This window comes from Myxocyprinus asiaticus, chromosome 36 (assembly GCF_019703515.2).
Source record: "Myxocyprinus asiaticus isolate MX2 ecotype Aquarium Trade chromosome 36, UBuf_Myxa_2, whole genome shotgun sequence".
NCBI classification, from domain to species: Eukaryota; Metazoa; Chordata; class Actinopteri; order Cypriniformes; family Catostomidae; genus Myxocyprinus; species Myxocyprinus asiaticus.
In genome coordinates, this window is record NC_059379.1 from 14,273,092 (window position 1) to 14,300,039 (window position 26,948).

Consider the following 26,948-nt stretch of genomic DNA (forward strand, 5'->3'; position numbering starts at 1 on the left):
CTAATATTAACGAATACAACCTTATTGTAAAGTGTTAACAAAGTGCTCCATACTTCTCATGCTATATATTCTAAGGAGCCGTTCACACCAAACGTGTCCTTTCAATAAAAAAATAAAAAAGCTAGAGGTAGCGCCACAAACGCAGGTAAGATGCATTTTAACAGTTAAAGTTTTATTTAACTTGACATGCCGTCTAAAAAATTGTGGTGCTTCTATGCAAGACCCTGAAAAAAAAAAAAAGACTTGACACAGAGCGACGGTCAAAGACATTTGTCAACAAATGAAAAAACATCACGGAAGGACACAATAACGTGTTTGTTGTGAACATCCCTAACATCTAAGTCTTCTTAAACCAGTCAACAGCTTTTTTTTCTTTGTTTTATTCATGAGCGAATCATTAATTTGAACCTGAAATGTTCAGTGAATCTGTTGATCCAGATCACAAAAGTGGTCTTAATAATTCGTTCTCAAATCAGACTGATCTGGTTCTCGAGAACTCATTCACTCGATCAAGTCGCAGCATTTCTAGAGTTAACAGCTCACTGGAGTGGAAGATTATCAGTGAATAACTACTTAAATTTTGGTCTGATACTCACACAAAGCTATCGTATGTTTTCAGAAGAATTGGAATATAGTATATGAGTTGTATGGGCTACTTTTATGATATTTTTATGTCATTTTTAAGCTTTTAGTCCTTTTCAGTTTATTTGCATAAAAAATATCAACCAAATAATCTTCAAAACATCTCTTTTTGCACTCCATGGAAGAAAAAAAAATCACACAGGTTTGGTTGGACCAAAATAAGGGTGAGTAAACTAAGACAGAATTTTCATTTTAGAGTGAACTATCCATTTAAAAAAGGCTGTCTCAAGATGAGGCTTGTTAACTTATCAATGAACTCACAGTGAAAATTACTGATAAATGATAACACTCATGTGACTTGTTTTGTTTTATGGACACGGGACGCCTGTTTTCTCCTCTGCAGGATCCCACTGGCTCTGTGAACCTGTACGTCAGAAACGGGCAGCTTGGGCATTGTGGCGAAGCAGGAGTGAAAACAGGCAGCCATTGAAATAGCTTTAAATGTCATGTCATGGAACCATGATGCAAAAGTGAAGCACACAACACTTTATATTTGTGCACATGATTAACGACCACTACAAAGGTTGCTTTCCAATGGAAACGTGTCCAGTAAAAACTCATAAGAAAACCTCACTCTGCTGGGAATCCCAGAGGCCTGTCATAGCATTATGTTCTAGTTTTCACACTTAGGTCACCCTGCTCTGGCACCCAGAAACAAGTCCCTAGCTCTTTCATACTCTTATTTATTCTGCCCCCCTTGCCAGTACCACAGAGAAAACATGAGTGAAACAGAGACATTGAACAGTAGACCTGTAGTGCATAGAATATGGAAAATTAAGGAAGAGCTACCTGCACACACAAGGAAACAGTGATGGACCAATAGCCTAATTTAGCTACATCACTTTGTGGTCCTCGACTGTAAGTAACATTGCTGGTGTTGCATTAAGGTTCTTAGGTCGAGAGCTTGTGTTAATTTTTCCATCTACAGATCTAATTCCGACAATTTGCACTGCAGCTCAGAAGTCTGAGGAATTTCCTTATTTTCCATGTGGAAAGCCGACTCATGAAAGCTAATACTCCAGTGGTATACAACTCATTAGTCAGGCTTTTTTTATACAAGCCATGTGGCACTCTTTAAATGGACAGGGTTCACCTAAAACTGGACAGAACAGACTGACCACCATGTCATGTTTCATGTGTGTCCGCTGTGTCTCCCTTCACTGGCTGTACAAAAAACAGAGTGTCCAGTGTTTTTCTTTCAAAATGAGCTTGAAGGTGCATTAAAAATTTACAAGATGTTTAAACTATACTCAGAAGGCAGTATTTCCTAAGATCTTTGGCACATTAATGCTCTCTGCAAAAAGCACACCAATGGCGGAGCCAGAAAGTGGTTGGTGCTCTTATTGCGTTGGTTATGTTATGAATTTAGCAATTGATTTCCATTACGAAAGATTATAAAACTTTTGCAAAACAATTTCAAATCAGGGCTGTCATTTAAGATAAATACCAGATCCGTCAGAGCACATTTGCTTTTGAGAACTGGTCGATATTTTTCAATCAGGTTTGCAATAGTAGAATTCAGTCTTGCTCCCTGTATTGGCTGATGATTGTCGCTAACTACTTAGAGTCAAGTCACATGAATTTCCATGCCCTTCCAAGGTTTATGTTGGTTTGTGCTAGTTTGGTGGCTGGTCTAGCTGGAGTTTACCAACAGAAAATGCTGGTTCTGATGAAGCTGGTTGAAGGGATACTTGCTGGTTAAGCTAGTTAAGAAGATTGGTAGGGACACCAGCATCCAAAACATATCAGGCAGAAGCAGAGGCACCACAAATTGACTCTGTGAGCCTAGTGAGACCATACACTGTAAACCCTAAATTTGTCATTACTGGACATATCAAGTTGTCTTAATTAAGTATTACTTGAAATGTCAAGTTTTGGGCTCATAACTCAAATATATTATAAATATATTTATGTTAAAAATCCATAGACTTTAAAACTAGATTTTAAGTGTTAATAACCCATAATGCTTTGCACTTGAATTATTAAATTAGGTTTCCTTGGTGAAAGGGAAGTTATGGGGCATTTAAAATTTTTAATTAAGAAAATATACGTTTAGCTCTTTTGAGGTTGTTTTGCTGCAAATAGTTTTTTTGTGTGATGTCACCATTAGGATGATCTGTGTCCCCTTTGGTCAAATTGGACCCTGTTGACTTTACTTCTCTTTGCATGTGCAGCTGAAGTGCAGGTATATATGTATTTCTTTGGGGATTTAAGTTTATTTAATGACTGACCTAGAATCTGTTATGATCTTTGTGAGCTATGCTATTGTTTGATCTAAAATTGAATCAGTTCAATTTAAATTATTAACAACTGTAGAAACCACAATAATTAAATAATAATTCTGAGTTTAGTCTACTTGCATCTAGTTACCTTAAATAGTTAAGTTCATTCTATATGATCACCAAGTTAATTGTATGTAATTACATATGTTTTTAATTGCGTTCAGTTGAGGGAATGAGTTTACTCAATCAAATGAGTAGAGTCAACTCATTAGTGTTTTCAATGTGTTAGTGATTTCATAAAGAACCTTAGGTGACAAGGGAGTTTGTGGGAATGAGGCTGAACACGGGTTGTTCTTGTCTTTATAGAAGAAACGTTCTGTTATGCAAAGCCACCTCAGCCATGAACTTAAGCTCAGGGGGTGGATACTTTTCTACCATGTACAGTATCTTTGTGCAGCAAATTCTTGCCTTTAAAATACTTTCCATGACATGACATATATGGGGACAAAATCTGCATACAGTAATCTGCAAAGTTTTGCCAGATTTGTCACGATTGGTCATTGTATAATACCATTTAAAATAAAATAAAAAAACACACACACACACATACACACACACACACACACACACACACACATACACACACACACACACACACACGATGGTGCAGCTATCATTATGAGGACTCTCCATAGACATATTGATTTTTATACTGTAAGAATTATATATAGATTCTATCACCTAACCCTACCCCTAAACCTGACCCTCATAAAATACTTTCTGCATTTTTACATTTTCCCAAAAAAAAAAAAAAAAAAAAAAAAAAACAGTGTTTAGTATGTTTTTTAAGCGATTTGAATTATGGGGACACTAGAAATGTCCACATAAACCACATTTATAGCATAATACCCTTGTAATTACTAGTTTGTAACCTAAAAAAATGTCCTTGTAAACCACCTAAACCCGCACACACACACACACACTATTAGAAAGATCTATTAAAGGAAAATAAATTCTAATCATAGATTTAGGAATATGACTACTTCAATAACCTGAAGTAAAATTAAATTGGTAAAAAAAAAAAAAAAAATAAACAAGCATTAAGCAGCTCTTAGCATTTCATCTATCTATCAATCCATCAATCCATCCATCCATCTATCTTGAAACAAGTCATAAACCACTTAGAAAAGCCTGTCTGTGGCTGCCCTCTAGTGCTCAAGCTGGTTGTGGGGAACGCATGTGAGATGTTTCATGTTCATGAAGGGCATTCAAAACAAATCTTTATTTATCATATGCAATAATTCACACATTTACTTACATTTCAGCTTTTTCAACTCTGCTAGCGGAGTTCTTTTTCATAATCTTTCTCATGAAGCTCCGCTTATCCGACATAGTATATCCAATATCACAAAATATATCTCAAATGTATCTCTATTTCAGTACCACCAGAGACCACCAGAGCAAAATATCCAAAGTTATAAAATATGATCAAAGCAACCAGTCATGTTGCAGTTGACTCTTGCTTATCATATTTCTAGCCAAGAAAAAAGGAGAAACCCTTTAAATAGTATGAAGGCATTTCTTCAAAATTACGCTCACCCTTATTTATTACATATACACTCCTCCATATATCCTTAATAGCCATAATCACTTCCATTTAACCATAATAACCATTTAACCATTTCATTTTTCATTGTGAGCACTTACTTCAACCTTTTTCACATTCACATTTCACTTACTTTCATTTAAATATTCCTCATTCATGGATAAAATAAATAAATAAATACAATCAAGGACACCAAGATCAACATGATGTTCACAAATTAACTTACAAAGATGAAAGTAAGGAAGAAAAATGGCAGATTACATTGTTCTTGACTTTGCAGCAGCCTGTTCTGTGATGGCCCGGTTTAAACTGATTTGCCTCGCTGTGGATTCGTCAGCATTTCATTGGCTCATAATGGATTGTTGCTTGGTGGACTGGTTAGTGATAGACTGACTTGTGGTTGATGGGGATGCAACAGACTGTGACGTAATGGATTTTGTGGTCTTGGCCTGCTTGAATGTGGTGTGAATATTCTTCTTCCTCTTGACGTGGAGGATCTCCATGGCATCAGGATTGACTCCAGGCTGCTGGAACTCCTTGGTGGTCTCCATCTGCTCTGTGGTGGACTGCTGCTCATCCTGGAACTGCTGCTGTCTCTGGAGCATCTGAGACCAAATAAAAAGATTAATTGGATTATGGCATTTTTGGCAAGCATTTTTGGTAGCACTCAGTCATATTTAGATATCTCCAGATATTGTTTAAATTGTAGAATGGAACTTTGTCTCACCATTAGTTGCTGGTATTGGGCGATAGCCTCTTCAGTGGAGATTCCTTCAGCCAGGCCAAGCTCTGCTGCCCGACGAGCCATTTCTACCTTATGGGAGCCTGGAGGGGTCCAGCCCACACCTTTTATCCAGTTCAGATCTGATTTATAGTTCACCTGCAACCAGAGACGTACAATGAAGCTCTGTGAATGAATGAATGTCTGCTCAGAATCTTTTTATGCGAATATAGTTAATAACCCTGCTGAAATCAAAATCAGCCTTAGGACAAGCTGGTTAGGCTCGGTTGTTACGCTAATAGAGGGGTTTTAGCACTTTCAACCAGCTAGACACCAACTAGGCCAGACTTGGAGATCACATTTTCACACGCAGATGGTAAACTGTTTAGTTTGCTATTGATTTATGCTTGTCACTAATACATTATTTTTGTAAGGTTGCTGTGTCCCTTAAATCTTTAATACCTCTGATAAACATTAGCATACAAAGGTATCAACACATAATACACATTACAGAATAATCCCAAACTCACATCACTTTGCAGTTGGTAGGCCTGTTTAGCATGTTTGACATTAAGCTGATCAGGATCACATGTGTAGTCATGGAGCTGCTGGCGATAGTTACGGTTGCTGAGTTGAGCCTGGCTTTTCTTTGCATGCAGGAACTCAGGTTGGTCAGCATGCATCTTAAACTGAGAGCGTGTCTCCTGGAACTGCTTCCTGTACTCATTGTCGCTCTGGAGCTTCGCCACAGCCAGTGAATGTCTCATCTTGGGGTCATCCTCAATGCTAAGGAGGCCCACCTGTTGGCCTTTGTCCTTCACGAATGCTTCTTTATAGCGGAACTGAGAAGTAAAGGTACAAAATACACTAAATGCTGTACAAGTAAGGTTATGAGTTACATAATTTTTAAAGCTTAAGTTTGTAATTTTTATAATATTTAAATATTTTCTCCTATTCCAGCTCAATATGCAGATACTAAAAAACAACTAAAAAACTTCTGTAGAATGAAGATTTTTAGAAGAATATCTCAGGTCTGTTGGTCCATTCAATGCAAGTGAATGGTGACCAGAACTCTGAAGGTCCAAAAAGCACATAAAGGCAACATAAAAGTAATCCATATGACTCCAGTGGTTAAATCCATATCTTCAGAAGCAATACAGTAGGTGTGGTTGAGAAACAGATCAGTGTTTAAATCCTTTTTTACAATAAATCTCCATCTTTAACCAGCCCCAACCAGTAGGTGGCGATATGCACGAAGAATGCGAATTGCCAAAAAACAAAGGAAGAAGAATGTGGAAGTTAAAGCGGAGATTTATAATAAAAAACTTAAATATTGATCTGTTTCTCACCCACAACTATCTTATCACTTCTGAAGACATGGATTTAACCACTGGAGTCGAATGGATTACTTTTATGCTGCCTTTATATGCTTATTGGACCTTCAGAGATCTGGCCACCATTCAATTGCATTGAATGGACCAACAGAGCTGAGATATTCTTCTAAAAATCATCGTTTGTGTTCTGCAGAAGAAGAAGAAAAATCATACACATCTTGGATAGCATGAGGGTGAGTAAATTATGAGATATTTTTTATTTTGGGGTGAACTATCCCTTTAATAAAATAGTAAAGAATTTGTGAGATTACATTTTTTCTTTTATTTTTTATTTTGACTTACATCACTAGCAATTTCTCTGGAGGCCTTGGCTGTTTGGAAGGGAATGGCATCTAACCTGAGGTTGTAGCCTGCTGACTTCACCTGCTCACCTGATGTTTTATAAACTTTCTGCAAAGTGAAAGCAAAAATGGATGATAGACCATCTTAGAGGAAGTCATAAGACCTAAGTTAACTCCTTACAACAGCAATCTTACATTGCTTATTTGCTTAGCGTTGATCTTTGCTCTGATGAAGTCAGGATGATCAGGTGGTAAAGTGTATTTGTGCATGGACGTGGAGTCTCCAGCCTTATACATCCTCTGAAACAAAGACAAATTCTTTGATATTTGCATCAGCAAAGCAATCACTGTCTACACATATTTGAAAGAGACATTGATTGATGTAAGCATGCTGGGTGAAGTTTACCTCACTACACTGCATGTAACTGTTCTTTGCATGGACAATATCTGGTGAATCGGCCACTTGGGTGAACTTCAGGCTGTCAGGGTGTTGACGGTACTTCTTCTATTGAAGTTAAGGTTTGAGCAAATCATTCATTATTAATTTCATGTGGTACAAGTATAATTCCAAGGTAACATTAATGCAGAGCCATCTGGTCAGACCACAATGGTGTTACTTAACACAATGAATTACAGTATGCTAGAAAAATTACGACTGTTAAGATCTAAGTGCTCCAACTGGGGTGCACTGAGTCCCAGGCCACCCCCTTCATGAAGTTCAGATCTAATTTGTATACATTCTTTAAAAATTGAAGAAAGGAGACAATTTGCTTAGTATTTGTAGACAGTATTCTATTATAGTGTTTGAATTATGATTTGCAGTGTCACTTTTCTATGGTATGAGGCCAAACCTCAAGATTTTGAGACTGAAGACTTGTAACATTTCCTTCCTCATCAATCACACATTTTATCTTCTGTTGCAGTGGTTCTCAGCTGGTTTTGCTCCAGGTCCCAGATTTTACATTAGACATCAATTGGTGGCAGCAAAATTGTTAATTTTTCAGTAATGATAGCATACAAAATTTTATTCTAAAAAGCTCTTGGCAGCCCCCCACACAAAACATATTATTGTGGTTGGCACAAACTTGCACTCATTGCAAGTTAACCCATATTCCATGTAGTCTGGTTTGTGCTTCCGTTTAAATTGCATATATTTGTTCATGATTTCTGAGGATGAGGGCACGTCATGAAACTTGTCCGTGTTGGCATCTGCCTAATTTGGCTAGCTTCTACCAAGTGACAGATTCATTTACACAGAAATACCGTACTATGCGACTGGATGCACTGCCTTTGACATCTCCACCAATATAAAAGAGAACATTTTATCTACCTTTCTAAAAGTAGATAAGCTTATTAACTTTGCTATCATAACTAAGCACAATTAAATGGTTAGTTGCATTTTATTATTTGCATTTAGCATTGTTTTATCCTTACTGCCCACAACCCTAACGGAACAGACATGCAACCCATTTTTGGGTCTCAACCCAAGAGTTAAGGATCATTGCTCTATGGTCTCTCTCTTTCTCACCTCACTCTGCAGGTCATATGCCTTCTTGGCCCACAGCATCTTCATATCATCAGGTAGGACAGTGTAAGTGTGTGTGGGGGTTTTGTAATCCTGGTCGCTGGCTAATGCCTGGGCATTCTTGGCATGAACAAGGTTCACCATGTCTAGGGGCAAGTGATACCGGCCGCTGGTGGACATGGCATCATTGCGATAGTACTGGTCGCTCTGTAGACGACCCATCTCCATGCAATGCATTAGGTGTGAGTCCTCCAGGACACTGCGAGCTCCAATGTGCTTTCCCTTCTCCAAAAGATGGTTATGTTTGTACTGGTACTGTCAAAGCAAAGAAGGTGAACAAATTCAACTGGATTGTAGGGAATCTTCTATAAAGTGTCTGTTGCAACAAACCTGGCTGCATGACTAGCTGAAGGAATAATTGACCTAAAAATTACCCATTTACTCAGAATCATGTTGTTTCAAACCTGTATGACTTTATTTCTTCAATGGAACACAAAAGGAGATGTTATACAGAATGACTGAGCCTAACATCTCCTTTCATGTTCCACAGAAAAAAAGAAAGCCATACAGGTTTGGAGCAACATGAAGATGAGACTATATTTTAATTTTATGGGCAAACTGTCCCTGTAAGGACATTAGTGCATGAGTTATTGGACTTGTTTTTACCCATAGATGTTTGTGTGTATACAATTATTGAGGGTATTCTTACATCACTTGCAATGCTGGTGGAAGCTTTGGCAGCCTGGAAGGGGATATCCTTCATGGTGAGTTTATAACCCTGAGCTCTGAGCACATGCCATGACTTCTTGTACTTAACCTGAAATTTAACAGAAAAGTTCACAATCTGACTATTTAAACATTCTATCTGAATCTCTTGCATGTAATTCTATTTTAATCACATTATTTTAAATTATCTTTGAAACAAGCTATCAACGTTGGTTTAGAATGATGGATTTTATGATTAAGCAATAACAATGAATATAAAAATAGACTTGGAACGCTCATTTTACATCACTGAAGTTAGCAGCGTTAATCTTAGCCTGGGTGATTTCAGGTCTCTCTGCTGTAATGGTGTAGTTGTGCCTGAAGTTCTCTCCCTTTTCTTTGTACAAGCGCTAAAGAAGATCAGACCAAAAAACATAATAATCCCTGTTCACAAATCAAAGAACGCAGAGATGATGTTGCAAAAGTCCTCTTACTTCATTCGTGATCTTGCTACTGAGCTTAGCATGAACAATATCAGGAGAATCGGTAATGGATGTGTGTTTCAAAGCGTAGGGTTGCTGGCGATACTTTTTCTGTAAGGAAAAATACATATACAGTATAATAAATATAATGGTAAAACTTTACAATAAGGTCCCATTCGTTAACATTAGTTAATTCATTAGGTATCATGAACAAACATATATAAAAAATAAAATATATTTTTACAGCATTTATTAATCTTTGTTAATGTTAGTTACTTTTATGCAGACACTTTTATCCAAAGCAACTTACAGTGCCCTTATTACAGGGACAATCCCCCTGGAGCAACCTGGAGTTAAGTGCCTTGCTCAAGGACACAATGGTGGTAGCTGTGGGGATTAAACCAACAACCTTCTGCTTGCCAGTTCAGTGCTTTAGTCCACTACACCACCACCACTCCGTTTTTTGGTTAATAAAAATACAATTGTTCATTGTTAGTTCACGTTAGTTCATAGTGCATTAACTAATGTTACCAAATACAACTTTTGATTTAAAACATTTATTTGTATATGTTGAAATTAACATTAACTAAGATTAATAAATGCTTAATTAGTTTTGATCATTGTTACTAATGTTGTTAACTAATGTTAACCAATGGAACCTTATTGAGAAGAGTTACCGATATAATATAACATATAAGAGAAGATTAAAATATATAGTATAGCCTTCAAGGTTCAAGGTTTAGACTCTGATATTTTGAAATTTAAATAGCCAGTCATACATCACTGATCAGATCTGTGGCTCGTTTGGATCCTTCAATCTGTAGAGCACCGGTGGCAATCCAGGCTGCACCACAAAGGTAGTTTAGATCAGAGCGATACAGTTTCTGTTGCATAAACGCAGTGAGTTAAAGATCATCCAACTTTCAGAGGCATTCTGTGCAGCAATAAGTACAAGTAACCATAGGGTGCAGTGAATGTGTGCTGAATAAGGCTTTACCTCACTTTGCAGTTCATATGCTTTTTTGGCAGCTTGCACTTTGAGGTCATCAGGCAGTGTTGTGTATTTGTGCAGCGTGAGTCTATAGTCCTGATCACTGACCAGAGACTGAGCCTTCTTAGCATGAATCACCTCCAACATGTCCACTGGTAGATGGAGCTTAGAATGCACCTTAGAGGAGTCCTTTTTGTATTTGATCTAAGGAGAGAGAAAGAGGATCACATGATCATCCAGACTCTTTGTACTATTTGTCATTCAGCTACACATACTCAAAACCCATTTTGATCTGCTGGAATACTCACATCACTCTGTATCTTTGAGGCATACACAGAGTGTGCAATGTTAATGTCGTCCTGTAGTCCCTTCAGCCCAATCATCTTCCCCTTATTCTTCTCAAATTGTGCCTTGTACTTTTGCTGGAGGTAAAGATTTATACAGTTTGATTGGTAGACAAAAAGATAAACAGACAAATAACCAGTTAATCAAAAAGAAACCATAGTTTCTGTAGTGTATTAAATTTACTCACATCACTGAGGATTTCTGCAGAAGATTTGGCTGCTTGGAATGGAATTGCATCCAAGCGCAACTTGTAGCCAGCATCTCTGATCTTTATCCAGGACTCTTTGTAACATGACTATACACAAAATAGTTCTCTTAGTAACAACTTATTGTGAAAATTGAATTGTATGTGTGTGTTAAATAGCTTCTGAAAAGAAATGGCATTGTGTGTGTGTGTGTGAGAGAGAGAGAGAGAGAGAGAGAGAGAGAGAGAGAGAGAGAGAGAGAGAGAGAGAGAGAGGAGACTTGTCTTTAGGTCTCCTTTATATACAGGGTTGGGAGGGTTACTTTTGAAATGTATTCCACTACAGATTACAGAATACATGCTGTAAAATGAAATATGTAACATATTTCGTTAGATTACTCAAGATCAGTAATGTATTCTAAATACTTTGGATTGCTTCTTCAGCACTGGTAAATTTTTTCACTTGTTTTGACTATAAAAACTCTGCCAGTACAGTAAGACAAAATACACCTGTTAAAAATACATTCTCTGAAAAACCTAAATATCTTATGCAGTGTTGTTTCTAAAACAAGATAAATCAAATTGATCTTGTTTTAAGGATTTTTAGATATTTTTACAGGAAAACAATAAATAAATTATTATCAAGAATACAATTTTTGCCCGAATATCAAAGGTCTTACTAGAAAAAAAGAAATTATGATCTAGCGTGAATTTTCTTGATAAAAAAAATATGATCGTGCCTGGTAACGTGCATGTAAAATGGCTAGAAATAGCATTTTAGCTTAGCGTAAAGCTGACAATTTACACAAGGTTTATTTCTATTTCTTCTGCTCCAAACTTACTTCAAACTTACTGCTCTGTCTGCCCGTATGAATGTAACACATCATAAGAAAGTGTTTCACCGCTGTTCAAATGCACTTTGGATCGCATCATTTGTATGTATAAATGTTTTCCATCTGAAAGGACTAAATAATAAATGAAACAAATGCCAATAAAATGCAAAGTAATCTCTTCAGTAATCAAAATACTTTTTGAATGTAACTATATTCTAATTACCAATGATTTAAATTGTAACTGTAGTGGAATACAGTTACTTATATTTTGTATTTTAAATACGTAATCCCATTACATGTATTCCGTTACTCCCCAACCCTGTTTATATATAAAAAATTGAAAACAATATCCAGAGATTAAATTCTCTAATACATAAACAAAAATATAAAAATATAAACTTTACATAGTTTTCTTGTTTACACATACATATGTAATTTGCCATCATAATCAATTTCACAAATGCAGTTATTTACTTCCCACTTGTATTTGAAGGACTCCAAGTCCTCAATCAGATGATAATATGCATTATCTACCTTTATACGTGGTTTAATTAATCCCTTAAAAATTAATGCAACATCAGTTGGCAATGTACCAGTTAACTTGCTTTTTCGTGACAACCATATTGCCATTCTGCTATGCTTATATTTAGGCCCATAAATAAAAAACACAGGTGTAAACGCTTCTCCCAGGGTCTGACACCACTCTTCTAGTTTATAAAACAAAGGTTGTAATCTTGTACAATTAAAAAACTTGTGAAAAACTGATTCTTGTTCTCCACAGAAAAAAACATCTCTCCACAACCTGTGGATCGAGATGTGCTCTGTATCTGTTTGTAGCTACTATACCATGCACAATCTGCCATTGTAGATCTCCAGATCTTTTCTCAGTGGGGGGTTTGTACAAGGACCTCCAGCTACCTTTAGGGGAAACGCCTGATCCAAACATCCCTTACCATTTTGATTCTTTAAGTCTCTCAAATGTATTAAAATGTGTCATTTTAACAGTAATAATAAAGAGGGTCTTTTTTCCAGTATCACTGAAAGACTCTAGTTGAGGAGTTTTAAAAGAAAGTAAACTTCCCTTTATTCCTTGCCAATTTTCTAAAACAGTAGAAAATCTCAGCTGTGGAAAAGAGATTTCCTCTTCATCATCATATGTCTCTAAAGAAAGTTTATAGTCTGATGGCAAAAAATTAAGGATTTTAGTCAACAGTCTTTGTACTACACGAACTGATTTGAAGCCAAGCTTTAGAGCTTTAGTGCCAAGGCCCCTGCAGTTAACCATCCATCCTTAGAGATCAAGTGACCAATTTTTGTCACACCTGAAGTCCACATAGTCCTCCTCAGAGCTACTGATTTAAGGACATCCAGGTCAAGTGCAGGGTTACACAGCAGAGGCTCTTCTTTCAGCCATAAACCTCGAGCACCATTTATTTCTGAAGAAAAATTGAAAATCTTCCAAGATTTCAACATTGATCTATAAAAAGGCGATAGTCCTGTCAAATCAAGTTTATCAATGTCCATTAGAAACAGATGCCGATCTAATCCATCTTCCCGGCTCTCCTCAACAGGGCACATGCTACCTCAGCCCAGCTCACGTTCTCCTCGTAAAGCAGTCTTTGAGCCACCTGAAGTCTGAAGGTTTTAATTTAGGATTTTATATCCACCAGCCCCTGGCCTACTTCCCTCAGCCAGTGCTGTCCCAACCAAAAAAAGTCCACCAAGCGCTGTTGAACATCTCTGACCAGATCATCTGGAGGTTCAAGGATCATTGTTTTATGCCACAGAGAAGAGGCTATCAGATTATTACAGATCAGCACTCTTCCCCTGTATGACAGCTGGTGTTGCAGCCAATGCCAGGAAGAAAACCGAACACATATCTTCCCCACTAGGTCCTCCCAGTTTTGTTTTTTATATTCATCTGTATCTTAAAACACACCAAGTTATTTAAAACCAGCTTTCCCCCATTGTGATCCATCAGATAGTAAAGGTCCTATGGTATTAAGACCACACCACAGAGCATTATTTTTCCCCAAATTACCTTTGCAGAGGCAGCTTTTCCATAGCACTCTAGGCTCTCTTTTAATGTCTCGATCACTTTTAATGACAACTGTAATATCATCGGCATACCCGGAAATTTTAATAGGCTGCTTTATAGTTGAAGTATTTACCTGCAGTCCTATTAATTCTCTCCTCAGTCTACAGAGTAGAAGTTCAATAGCCAAGCTCCAAAATTGACCTGAGAGAGGACAACCCTGCCTGATAACTCTCTGGATTTTAATAGGAATGCTCAGACCACCAACCAACTTAACCATACATGTGGCTTCTGTATAAAGCAGTCTGTAAAGCAGAAATAAAAACATTTCTGAAACCAAAGGCTTTTAAAGTTTCAAAAAGAAAGACGTGGTCAACTCTATCAAAAGCCTTTTCTTGATCTAAAGACAGAACTCCCATATCAATGTTATTATAGAAAGCATAATCAATGGTGTCTCATACTAGATGTAAATTGTCAGTAATAGGCCCATCCTTTATACAGTATGATTGATTCTTGTGTCTGATTACATGAAGTACATTGTTCAGTCTATTTGCAAGACATTTCGAGATAATTTTATATTCAGAACACAAAACTGATATGGGTCTCCAGTTTTTCAAGAGGGTTAAATCACCCTTCTTGGGGAGCAGTGTTAAAATCGCCCTTTGACAGCTCTTAGAAAGTACACCTTCATTAATGCATTTTTTTAAAACCTCAAAATAATCAGTCTCAATAATATTCCAAAAAGTCGTATAAAATTCTGCAGGGAGTCCGTCTATTCCTGGCATATACCCTGAGGAGAGCCCCATAACAGCATCAGTCACCTAAAAGGTTTTGAAGTCAAGCAAGGAAGATTCTGTAGGAGTCCAGGACACTTTGTAACGTGACTATACACAAAAGAGTTCTCTTATTAACAACTTATTGTGAAAATTGAATTGCATGTGCGTGTTAAATAGCTTCTGAAACCAAACGGCACTGTGTGTGTGTGAGAGAGTGGGGGGGGGCTTCTCACCTCACTGAGGTTCATGGCATTGATCTTTGCCTGCACATGCTCTGGAATATCTCCCTTCATTGTGTACTTGTGCATTTCATTCTCTCCTTTCTCTCTGTACAGTCTCTGCAAAACATAACAATACATCAAATTACAGTTATGTGGTTATTTTTTACATATTTGGCTGACACTTTTATTCAAAGCAACTTACAGTGCCCTGATTATAGGGACAATCCCCCAGAGCAATGTGCCTTGCTCAAGGACACAATGGTGGTGGCCACAGGGATTGAACCAACAACCTTCCACTTACCAGTTCAGTGCTTTAGTCCACTACACCACCCCGGTTATATTTTTAACATCTTACATGAATGCAATCACATACAAAGAAGAAACCCAGCATTTGTCCATCTCTTTTAAAAAAGGTTAGTTGACCCAAAAAATTTAATTCTGTCATCATTTACTCATACTCATTTACCCATTTCACTTTCTTTCTTTTGTGGAACACACACACAAAAATAAAAAATAAAAAACATCTCCTTTGAAATGGATGAGTTTACATACATCAAGCACCAGTTTGGTGCTGATTTTGGCCTGCACCATCTCTGGCGTGTCCTCCACGCTGGTGAACTTCAGAGCACTCACATCCTGTCTGTATTTTTTCTGGAACATACATAAGTCATGGCAAAGCTCACTGTCATGCTCAGCGTCATTCCAAATATATCCCTTTTCAATGCTGAGAGATGTATGGTGTGTTTTGAATTTATATTTGTTACATTTCTTTATGCATGTACACCACTACAACACAAGGACATCACAAGGCTGATGAGATTTAAACATTTGTTACATTTCAAAACATACCCTTTAACATATGGAAGATGCATGATTAAAATTTTAACCCCAAGCATGTGCTTTTCTATTTTAGCTCACTTTATTTAACATCTGTACTCAAAGTGAAGTGCATCTAATAATGGTCATCTATGCAATTACAAACATTTATGGTATTACAATATGAACTCTTCCTATTAATTACATATCAGTTGGCTTAGTAAACTTACTGAAAATAAAACAAAGAACAGTGAATATAAATTTTTCATCTATGTTTGCTGAGTAGAGGGCTCTTCTAAACTGTACAAGGTGCTGATGAATTCAGTAAATAGTTCATACCTATTCTTAACCCTGCTAAATTTAACACATTAGTCATTAATCTATAATTTAAGCTATTTACATGCATTACTTAACTGGTCTACTGATGGTTATGTACCGATGAAATTTCTGGACATGCCATTGATGACCTATAAACCTGTTTACTTGTTATTTTAAGAGTTGAAAGGATGAAACACCATGACATTTAGTTTGTATAGAGTTCTTGTAACTCAACCGATAAAGCATGGTGCTGGCAATGCCAAGGCTATGGGTTCAGTTCCCAGGGAACAAACATACTGATCAAATGTGTAAGTTGAATGCAATGCAAGTCACTTTGGATAAAGACATCAGCTAAACAAATAAATGTGTGGTATGTTGTATTCATCACACATCTGTACCTCACTGGCTAAATCTGTAGCCTTTCTGGCCTGTTGTACATCAAGGGATCTGCTGGTCTCCCAGCCTACCCCCTTCATCCAGTTCAGGTCAGAACGATACCTTTTCTGAAAAGAAAACAAGTTCAATCTTGATTCAAAACGTTATGGTCTTACAGTTTGCATTTTGGGTGTTGGAGCATTGTGCATTGCAGCCATGGTCTGAAAGGCATAGTAGACCCAAAAATGAAAATCCTGTCATTATTTACTCACCCACATGTCAGACAATGTATTCAACCTTGTGTGGCTGACTCACTTTTAAGCTTATAAAATAACCCAAAAGTGTTGCATGGACAACTTTTATGAAACGTTTGGGTGCTTTTTAAGGTTTAATGTGAGTCACTATCAACTGCCCTCTTTGGAAATCAGGGATTGGATGACACATTCTTTAAAATAACTCCAATCATGTTCCACAGAAGAAAGATTGTCATATGGGTTTGGAACAACATGAGGGTGAGTAATAATTACAGGTTTAATTTTTGGGTGAACTATCCCAATAAATTGCATGCTGGGATAGCTCTCATATGTGGGTCTTACATCACTCTGTAGGCCATAGGCCTTCATGGCCCATTCCAGTTTCATATCAGTTGGTAGGCTGGTGTACTTGTGTAAGAAGGTTTTGTAGTTTGTCTCAGTGGCCAGTTCCTGGGCTTTCTTGGCATGGGTGAGGGTCATCATATCGAGCGAGGCACTGTGTTTGGTCTTGCTATCCTCATACTCTTTCTTATATTGCCGGTCACTCTGGAGTTTGGTGGCCTGGGTCGAATGCGCCATCTGAGAATCATCCGTCACGGTCTTCACGCCAATCATCTTTCCTTTTGTCTTCTCATATTCTTGCTTGTACTTCACCTAGATAATATATATGGAAATTCAGGAATGTTACATTTCATATTCCAGTCACAATACCCAAGATTCCAATGTCTATTTTGAGTGCAAAGTGAGTCATGTGTATTAGCAGGATGTTTGGTCACTCACGTCACTGGCAAGATCTCTTGTTGCTCTAGCGGTGAGAATCGAAAGTGTGTCCAAGCCTAGCTCAAAACCCTTCTCCCTCCCCTCATCCCAGTTACTCTTATATGTTTTCTGAAAAGCACCAATCAAATGCATTGACTCAAACCACATGGTGGGTTGTTAGTTACTGTACAGGTTATAGGTGCAACATATACATAAGCATTGGAGCAACTTATGATCTAGTTCATACTCCACTGAGAAGTTCTGCATTAGCTTTGGCTTGCTTGAAGAAAGGTTCATCTTTGCTCATAGTGTACTGGTGCATTATCTGTTCAGTGCCTGCCTTGTATGCCAGCTGAGAAGGAGAAAAGGCCACTCAATCAACATGTTGGATTGGATCTGACCAATCAAATGTCTGCAACAGAAAAATCAGATCAAATGGATCATATCTTACCCCACTTTGTAATTCCTGGCTCTTCTTGGCATGTATAATGGAAGGAGTGTCTGCTACTTGTGTGAATTTCACGCGGTCCACCTTCTGGCGATACTTTTTCTATATAAGGTGCAAAACACATTATTATAATAACTAAAAGAACAAACAAATACACAAAAATCTTAACCCACCCTGTTGAAAAAAACAATCTCAGGCCAGCATGAAATTCAATGCAGGGCCAGGCTGGATTATGCTGGTTTAGTTCTGGTCTGCTGTTGGTCTAGCTGGTGGACCAACATAGCCATGCTGTTTACCAGCAAAATTTGTCAATTCTGTCACCATTTACTCACCCTCATGTCATTCCAGACCCGTATGAAGTTTATTTTTTTTGTGGAACAAAAAATTTGATTTTAGGTCGAATTTTATGGTCAATCGCCATTCACTTTCATTGTATGGAAAAAAAGATGCAAAGACAGTGACTGAGGCGAACCTGATGCCAAACATCTCCTTTTGTGTTCCACGGAAGAAAGGGAGAAAGAAATTAGGGTGAGTAAATGATGAAAGAATTTTCATTTTCGGTGAACTATCCCTTTAAGAAGCCTGGAGGAACACGATGCCATGCTAGACAGGCCCTGTATGCTAGCCTTTTCAGCACAGAATACATATTTTCAATTTGCCAACCTCACTGATGAGTTCTCCTGCTTTTCTGGCCTGTTCCACATCCAGGCAGCCATCAGCCTCCCAGCCCACTCCCTTCATCCATGTCAGGTCTGATCGATACTGGTTCTAAAGGAACCAAATCAATATCCATTTAGTTTATATAAAAGGACATTATGTGTAGTTATCATTCTATTCATGTCTTAGCACATGCTGTCTTCCTCTTACATCACTCTGCAGTTGGTAGGCTTTTTTGGCATGCTGCACTTTCATGTCATCAGGCAGGACAGTATAATCGTGCAACTTCTTCCTGTAGTCTAAATCACTGGCCAGGGCCTGAGCCTTCTTAGCATGGCTCAGATTCACCATGTCCAGAGGAAGGTGGCACTTGGATTGTGTCTCCTTAGAATCCTTTTTATAAGTGACCTATAGCAAAGAAATTGTATTGCTTTGTTTGACTTTCTTAGACTGATCGGCTAGGATTTGATAATTGTGAATTTGAGATTGATTCTTATGTTAGTGGGAGCAATCCATGATTGGTTATCTTATCTGGACTTTAATAGAAGGGCATACCTCACTGTTCAGCTTAGCCACCTGAAGGGAATGAAGTGTTTTTGAGTCACTCACATCCATTCCAATGGCTTTGTCCTTGTTCTTTTTATATGACTCCTTGTACTTGATCTGTGCAACCAAAGAAGATAAAGGCATTTAGGAAACACTCCTATCCAGAGCAACCTGATATATGATACTGTTGTTGTTACAACATCATTTCAAGTACGTTCCTAATTAACCCTTAAATGCATGGGTGTTTCGCCAAAAATTATTACATTCCACAGGTCTTTAGCGACCTGGCACATGTATCTATCACAAATGAATCTACAAAATGCCCAGATAGTGTCAAATAGAGTTGGGGTACTCGAGCTTGGACTCAGACTCAGGTACTCGAGTCCAAGTCACGAGTCCAATTTTAATGGACTTGGACTTGTCACGGACTCGGATGCATTTTTACTCAGACTTGACTCGGACTCAAGCCTTCGGGACTCGGGATTGTTTTCCAAGTCCAGCCGAGTCCATGACATTTGTGATGCAATAAAAAAAATAAAAAAATAACAAAACAGAAATTAATGAACACATCTCTGTTTGCATGCAGCTGTATTAGCCCCTGAAGTCATAGACGTAGCCAGAATTGTTTCACTGTGTTTAAGCAAACACACATACGCACGTGCACAGGCACACTCATCAGTTAACCAATACGCTTGAATGTTACTACAGAGACTACTGAATAAACAAGGCAGTTTCACACGACACAGGACCTAACAACTGGTAAAATTGTGTGTGGCGTTTGTGCAGCCAAGACAGTGCTCGCATTGCGTTTTCATTGTGGTTAAAAACTTAAAATCAAGAGCTTCATTGAGTCAAGTCACCCACATCATGTCTCTCACAGTTTACTAAAATCGGCATATATAAAAAAAACAAAAAAAACATAAAAATAGTATTAATATTGGATATTAAGTCTTTTTAGGGGTAATGTATCTACACACAGGGTTGGGGAGTAACGGAATACATGTAACAGGATTACGTATTTAAAATACAAAATATAAGTAACTGTATTCCACTACAGTTACAATTTAAATCATTGGTAATTAGAGTACAGTTACATTCGAAAAGTATTTAGATTACTGAAGAGAATACTTTGCATTCTATTGTCATTTATTTCATTTAATATTTAGTCCTTTCAGATGGAAAACATTTATACATATAAATGATGCGATCCAAAGTGCATTTGAACAGCAGTGAAACAATTTCATATGATGTGCTACATTCATACAAGCAGACAGAGAAGTAAGTTTGAAGTAAGTTTGGAGCAGAAGAAATAGAAATAAACCTTGTGTAAATTGTCAGCTTTACGCTAAGATAAAATGCTATTTCTAGCCATTTTACATGCACGTTACCAGGCACGATCATATTTTTTTTATCAAGAAAATTTACGTTGGATCATCATTTCTTTTTTTCGAATAAGACCTTTGATATTAGGGCATAAATTGTATTCTTAATAATAATTTTTGTATTGTTTTCCTGTAAAAATATATAAAAATACTTAAAACAAGATCAATTTGATTTATCTTGTTTTAGAAACAACACTGCATAAGATATTTAGGTTTTTCAGAGAATGTATTTTAAACATGTGTATTTTGTCTTACTGTACTGGCAGAGTTTTTATAGTCAAAACAAGTGAAAAAATTTACCAGTGCTGAAGAAGTAATCCAAAGTATTTAGAATACGTTACTGACCTTAATTAATCTAACAGAATATGTTACTAATTACATTTTATAGCATGTATTCTGTAATCTGTAGTGGAATACATTTCAAAAGTAACCCTCCCAACCCTGTCTACACATGTAGGCTTCTGTAGCCTCTTGTGGTCCACGCTTGTCATGTATTCCCTGTTTTTCGCCTTGACCTTTATGTAGAAATTCTTGTTTAGTTCCCCATTCCTGTTTCCTGTTCCAGTTTTGTAGTCCTTTGTAGTTTCTTTTTATGATTGGTTTTCTCCTGATTGTTTCCCCAGGTATTCCTCATTCCCTTGTTTTCCCTTGTATATTTAAGCCCTTGTTTCCCCTGGTTTCTTTGTCAGTCTTCACATGTGTTATGTTCTGTGCTTGGTTCCCTGTGTTTTTGTTTCTTTATATTCTGAGTAATTTTGTTTATCGTTTGTTTCATTAAAAGCTGCATTTGGATCCTCATTCCTTGCCTGCCTCGTCACAACACTGTGTTCTCAGCTTGAACTGGTCAATAATAGCTTGATGAATTAACTGTGTAACTTTTTAAATAGTTGGGGGGGAAAGCGTTATTACTAAAACAGACAGCAACTCTAATCAGATAAACAGCACCTATTTATTATTGATTGACTATTTTCAAAGCATTGATGAGCTGCTTAAAATACATTATTTTACCCACCATTTGTCCACCATTCAACCATGCACAATAAAATATTAGGATATTTTGGGCAGTGAAATGTTTTGTTTATAATTTAATTATAGACTATAAAATAAATGTATTATTCGATGACAGAGTTTGTGTATGAAGCTAAACTTTATGTTACGAGTTGAATTTAGTTTAGCAAATTAACTAGAAAATCATGTCCGTGACGACATGGCCCTAATATTATCAGTGGGCTTTCCCAGTGTTTTTGGATGCAGCATTTGCAGTCAAATCGTGAGACTTAACTTCTCAGCGAGTGCGAATTACTACTGTGTTGACTCATTTGTATGTACTGTATTTTCCCAAATCAGTCGGCAGATAGAGAAAAAAGATTCAGAAAGAAATCTCAGTACAGACTATTATTATTTCTTTAGATAGGGATCATTTTAAATAAAACTAAATTGAATTGAATTGACAATTTGAAAATGAAGTAGAAATAAAAACAAAATTAAAATTTTAAACACAATAACTCTGGTTGTAATGACTAACGCAGCTTTCACTTTCTTTAGTCTATGTTTGAGTGGAGGGGAAAAATCAACAAATAATTGAAATGTCAACAGAACACAATAAGAATTGGATAATGCTTTAGATAACAGCCTGCAATTTACAGCGTAAGTACACCGAATTTACAGCGTACCTTTTTGTAATAATAGTGTACGTATAAATTACTTACGTGTAGGTATAAGGGAACAATATTCAAAGTTTGGGGAATAAAGGGGTTACAAGTACCACTTTAAATTACAGCCCGCATATGTTGTACTTACTCTGTAACTACATGAAACAAGGGGGTATATTTGCCAGTAATTAAATTAATTAACTAATTTAGTTTTACTTGCCTTGAAACATGGAAGACCAAACTAAGTCAGATGCACTTTGCTATCAAAACATCATACCAGTTATAGGCTACTGTATATATGCAGTAAGATGCAAGTGTTATGTTGTATCATGTTATATTTGTATTTTATTTCCTGGGAATAGTTGGAAAGAGGTAAGCTTGTTTTCCACTGAATTGCAACTTGATGGACTGCAACGCCATTCAAACAGTATAGCAGAACAATTTATTTGGTGTATGTAACACACTTTCATCAGGTAAGTAGCCTTAATTAAAATTTCTAAATAAAATCATATAGCTAAAACCTCCATTATGTATCCTGTAATAATAGAATATGTACCCCGTAGTTAAAAAAAAATACCTAGTCCTATATGTATAATATAATACGTATTATTACAAAAAGGTATGCAGTGTATGTTCTTTCTAAATTGCTCCCAAACGATTGTTGTTTAGCATAGTAGGTCATATACCACGTAATATCTCCATCATGTCAAGTTAAGTCAAGTCAAATCACATTTATTTATATAGGGCTTTATACTATAGGCTACAGATTGTTTCAAAGCAGCGTCACAGTAATAAACAGAAAAATAACAGTAATATTTCAAAATGCATCAATTATATAAAATACTTCAATTTCAGCTATAAAGCATCTCAAGACGGTAATGTAATTATTCAGCTCAATTCAGTTTAAGTTTTGTGTTCTCATCCGATAGTGTCAATACAGTTAGTTCGATAATATTTTCTGAATATTAATAGTCATTTAAACCCCCAATGAGCAAGCTACCAAAACTCCATCAGATGACAGGAGTGAAGAAAATAAAAACTCATGTATCCTGTAATAATAGAGTATGTACCCCGTAGTTAAAAAATACTTACAGCAGCCTAAATGTGTAGGTACACTATTATTACAAAAAGGCACGCTGTGTTTGTTCTTGCTTAATTGCTCTCAAAGTAAGATTGTTGTTTAGCATAGTATAAGGTCATATATCAAGTAATATTAGAATAGTTATAAAAGTACTTAGTTATAAAATATTTACAGTATAAATTATTTGTAATTTTCCAGGTTGTTACCCCTTTATTCCCCAAACTTTGCATATTGTTCCCTTATACCTACAAGTACGTACTGTGTAGTTACACTATTAATACAAAAAAGGTACGCTGTAAATTCGGTGTACTTACACTGTAAATTGCAGGCTGTAATCTAAAGCGTTGCCAAGAACTGTGCTGAAGGACACTTTTGTCTTCATACACCTAAAGCATATGCTTTCATTCTGAAACCACTTTGAAGTTTGTTCAGCAGAATAATAATCATAAAATGTATATATGAAATGCAACAGAGGTGTTTTTGTACGTTATATTGACAAACTGTTTTTCTTAGTTGTAAAATTTAAAATAAGCTTAAATTATTGATACAATTGTTACAATTTTAATTCAGATTCATGAACAGATTCATTCGGACTTGGACTCAACTCAGACTTGGCCTGTTATGGACTCTGTCTTGAGTCCGACTCGGCCACTTTTGGACTTGGATTCATCTCAAACTCGATTGTTTAAAGACTCGGACTTGACTCAGACTCAACTTAGGTGGACTCGAATCCAACACTAGTGTCAAATTTTCTAAACATTTTCAAAACAATAAGAAAATAATAGAATAGAATATATTCTGACATACCTTGATGTTTTATTTTACATATTTTAAATAGATAATTGTGGGAGAGAAACAGATCAATATTTATAGGAATAGTTCACCCAATAATTAATTTAATAATTTACTCACCCATATGCCATCCAAGATGTGTATGACTTTCTTTTATCTGCTGAACACAAATGAAGATTTTTAGAAGAATTTCTCAGCTCTTTTGGTCCATACAATGCAAGTGAAAGGCTGCCAAAATTTTGAAGCTTCAAAAATTGCGTAAGTCAGCATAAAAGTAATCTATAAGACTCCAGTGGTTAAATCTATATATTCAGAAGCGATACGATAGGTGTGGGTGAGTAACAGATCACTTTTACATTATACTTCTTGTTTTTGGTGATTCACATTGCTCATGCATATCACCCTCTACTGGGCAGGAAGAAGAATTTCTAGCAGAAAAGGACTTAAATATTGATCTGTTTCTCACCCACACCAATCATATAACTTCTGAAGATATAGATTTAAACACTGGAGTCATTTGGATTACTTTTTTGATGCCTTTATGTGCTTTTTGTAGCGTCAACATTTTGGCACCCGTTCACTTGCATTGAATGGACCTACAGGGCTGAAATATTCTTCTAAAAATCTTCATTTGCGTTCTGCAGAAGAAAAAATTCATACACAACTGGGATGGCATGAGAGTGAGTAAACGATGAGAGAATTTCCATTTTTAGGTGAACTATCCCTTTAAGTCCTTTTTTACTATCAATCTCCACTTTCACTTTTACATTCTTCTTTTGTTTTTGTTGATTCACATTCTTCATGCATATCGCCACCTACTGGGCAGGGAGGAGAATTTATATACAGTTGTGCTCAGAAGTTTGCATACCCTGGCATAAATTGTGAAATTTTGGCATTGATTTTGAAAATATGACTGATCATGCAAAAAAAAAAAACTGTCTTTTATTTAAGGATAGTGATCGTATGAAGCCATTTATTATCACATAATTGTTTGGCTCCTTTTTAAATCACAATGATAACAGAAATCACCCAAATGGCCCTGATCCAAAGGTTTACATACCCTTCAATGTTTGGCCTTGTTACAGACACACAAGGTGACACACACAGGTTTAAATGGCAGTTAAAAGTTAATTTCCCACACCTGTGGCTTTTTAAATTGCAATTAGTGTCTGTGTATAAATAGTCAATGTGTTTGTTAGCTCTCACGTGGATGCACTAAGCAGGCTAGACACTGAGCCATAGGGAGCAGAAAAGAACTGTCAAAAGACCTGCATAACAAGGTAATGGAACTTTATAAAGATGGAAAAGGATATAAAAAGATATCCAAAGCCTTGAAAATTCCAGTCAGTACTGTTCAATCACTTATTAAGAAGTGGAAAATTCGGGGATCTCTTGATGCCAAGCCAAGGTCAGGTAGACCAAGAAAGATTTCAGCCACAACTGCCAGAAGAATTGTTCGGGATACAAAAAAAACCTGGAAAAAGGTTTTCCAGGCTACTCTGGAAAAAGACGGTGTGGTTGTTTCAAGGAGCACAATACGACGATACTTGAACAAAAATGAGTTGCATGGTCGAGTTGCCAGAAAGAAGCCTTTACTGCGCCAATGCCACAAAAAAGCCCGGTTACAATATGCCCGACAACACCTTGACACACCTCACAGCTTCTGGCACACTGTAATTTGGAGTGACGAGACCAAAATAGAGCTTTATGGTCACAACCATAAGTGCTACGTTTGGAGAGGGGTCAACAAGGCCTATAGTGAAAAGAATACCATCTCCACTGTGAAGCATGGTGGTGGCTCATTGATGTTTTGGGGGTGTGTGAGCTCTAAAGGCACAGGAATCTTGTGAAAATTGATGGCAAGATGAATGCAGCATGTTATCAGAAAATACTGGCAGACAATTTGCATTCTTCTGCACGAAAGCTGCGCATGGGACGCTCTTGGACTTTCCAGCACGACAATGACCCTAAGCACAAGGCCAAGTTGACCCTCCAGTGGTGACAGCAGAAAAAGGTGAAGGTTCTGGAGTGGCCATCACAGTCTCCTGACCTTAATATGATCGAGCCACTCTGGGGAGATCTCAAATGTGCGGTTCATGCAAGACAACCAAAGGCTTTGCATGACCTGGATAAATGGGCAGCTATACCACCTGCAAGAATTTGGGGCCTCATTGACAACTATTACAAAAGACTGCACGCTGTCATTGATGCTAAAGGGGGTAATACACAGTATTAAGAACTAAGGGTATGCAGACTTTTGAACAGGGGTCATTTCATTTTTTTCTTTGTGGCCATGTTTTGTTTTATGATTGTGCCATTCTGTTATAACCTACAGTTAAATATGAATACCATAAGAAATAAAAGAAATGTGTTTTGCCTGCTCACTCATGTTTTCTTTAAAAATGGTACATATATTACTAATTCTCCAAGGGTATGCAAACTTTTGAGTACAACTGTATATACAGAATAAAAAAAAGGACTTAAATATTTATCTGTTTTTCATCCACACCTACAGTATTGTTTCACTTCTTAAGATATAGATTTAATCACTGGAGCTGCATGGATTACTTTTATGCAGCCTTTATGTGTTTTTTTTTTTTTTTTTTTTCTTCAAAATGTTGGTACCCATTCACTTGCATTGTGTGGATCCACAGAGCTGAAATATTCTTCTAAACATCTTCATTTGTGCTCCACAGAAGAAAGAAAGTCATATACATCTGGGTTAAGAAAATTCTCATTTTTGGGTGAACTATCCCTTTAATGATCCTATTTACTTTTGGTAATAAAGCAGTTATAAGAAAATATATAAATATAAATGGAATGAGGTTCCAGGTCACTAAAAACCGGAGGTATGCATTAGAGGGTTAATCTGTAAGAGTTGAATGGCTAAAATTTAAGTGAAATT

The 26,948-nt window shown here is 36.8% G+C and overlaps 1 protein-coding gene across 1 annotated transcript in view; it reads right to left on the reverse strand.

The window, feature by feature from the left end:
• Positions 1-4,600: 4,600 nt before the first annotated feature.
• The window catches only part of LOC127426872 (nebulin-related-anchoring protein-like), a 30,911-nt gene continuing 8,563 nt past the window's right edge, over positions 4,601-26,948 (reverse strand). Inside the window, 25 exon segments of the mRNA XM_051673942.1 lie at positions 4,601-5,075; positions 5,198-5,350; positions 5,722-6,033; positions 6,868-6,975; positions 7,062-7,166; positions 7,273-7,371; positions 7,520-7,606; positions 8,395-8,706; positions 9,101-9,208; positions 9,402-9,506; positions 9,591-9,689; positions 10,358-10,462; positions 10,576-10,773; positions 10,878-10,991; positions 11,102-11,209; positions 14,976-15,080; positions 15,516-15,614; positions 16,496-16,600; positions 17,069-17,380; positions 17,507-17,614; positions 17,733-17,837; positions 17,937-18,035; positions 18,597-18,701; positions 18,801-18,998; positions 19,146-19,253. Coding sequence (XP_051529902.1) covers positions 4,728-5,075; positions 5,198-5,350; positions 5,722-6,033; positions 6,868-6,975; positions 7,062-7,166; positions 7,273-7,371; positions 7,520-7,606; positions 8,395-8,706; positions 9,101-9,208; positions 9,402-9,506; positions 9,591-9,689; positions 10,358-10,462; positions 10,576-10,773; positions 10,878-10,991; positions 11,102-11,209; positions 14,976-15,080; positions 15,516-15,614; positions 16,496-16,600; positions 17,069-17,380; positions 17,507-17,614; positions 17,733-17,837; positions 17,937-18,035; positions 18,597-18,701; positions 18,801-18,998; positions 19,146-19,253 — 3,705 coding nt within the window. The 3' untranslated portion in view covers positions 4,601-4,727.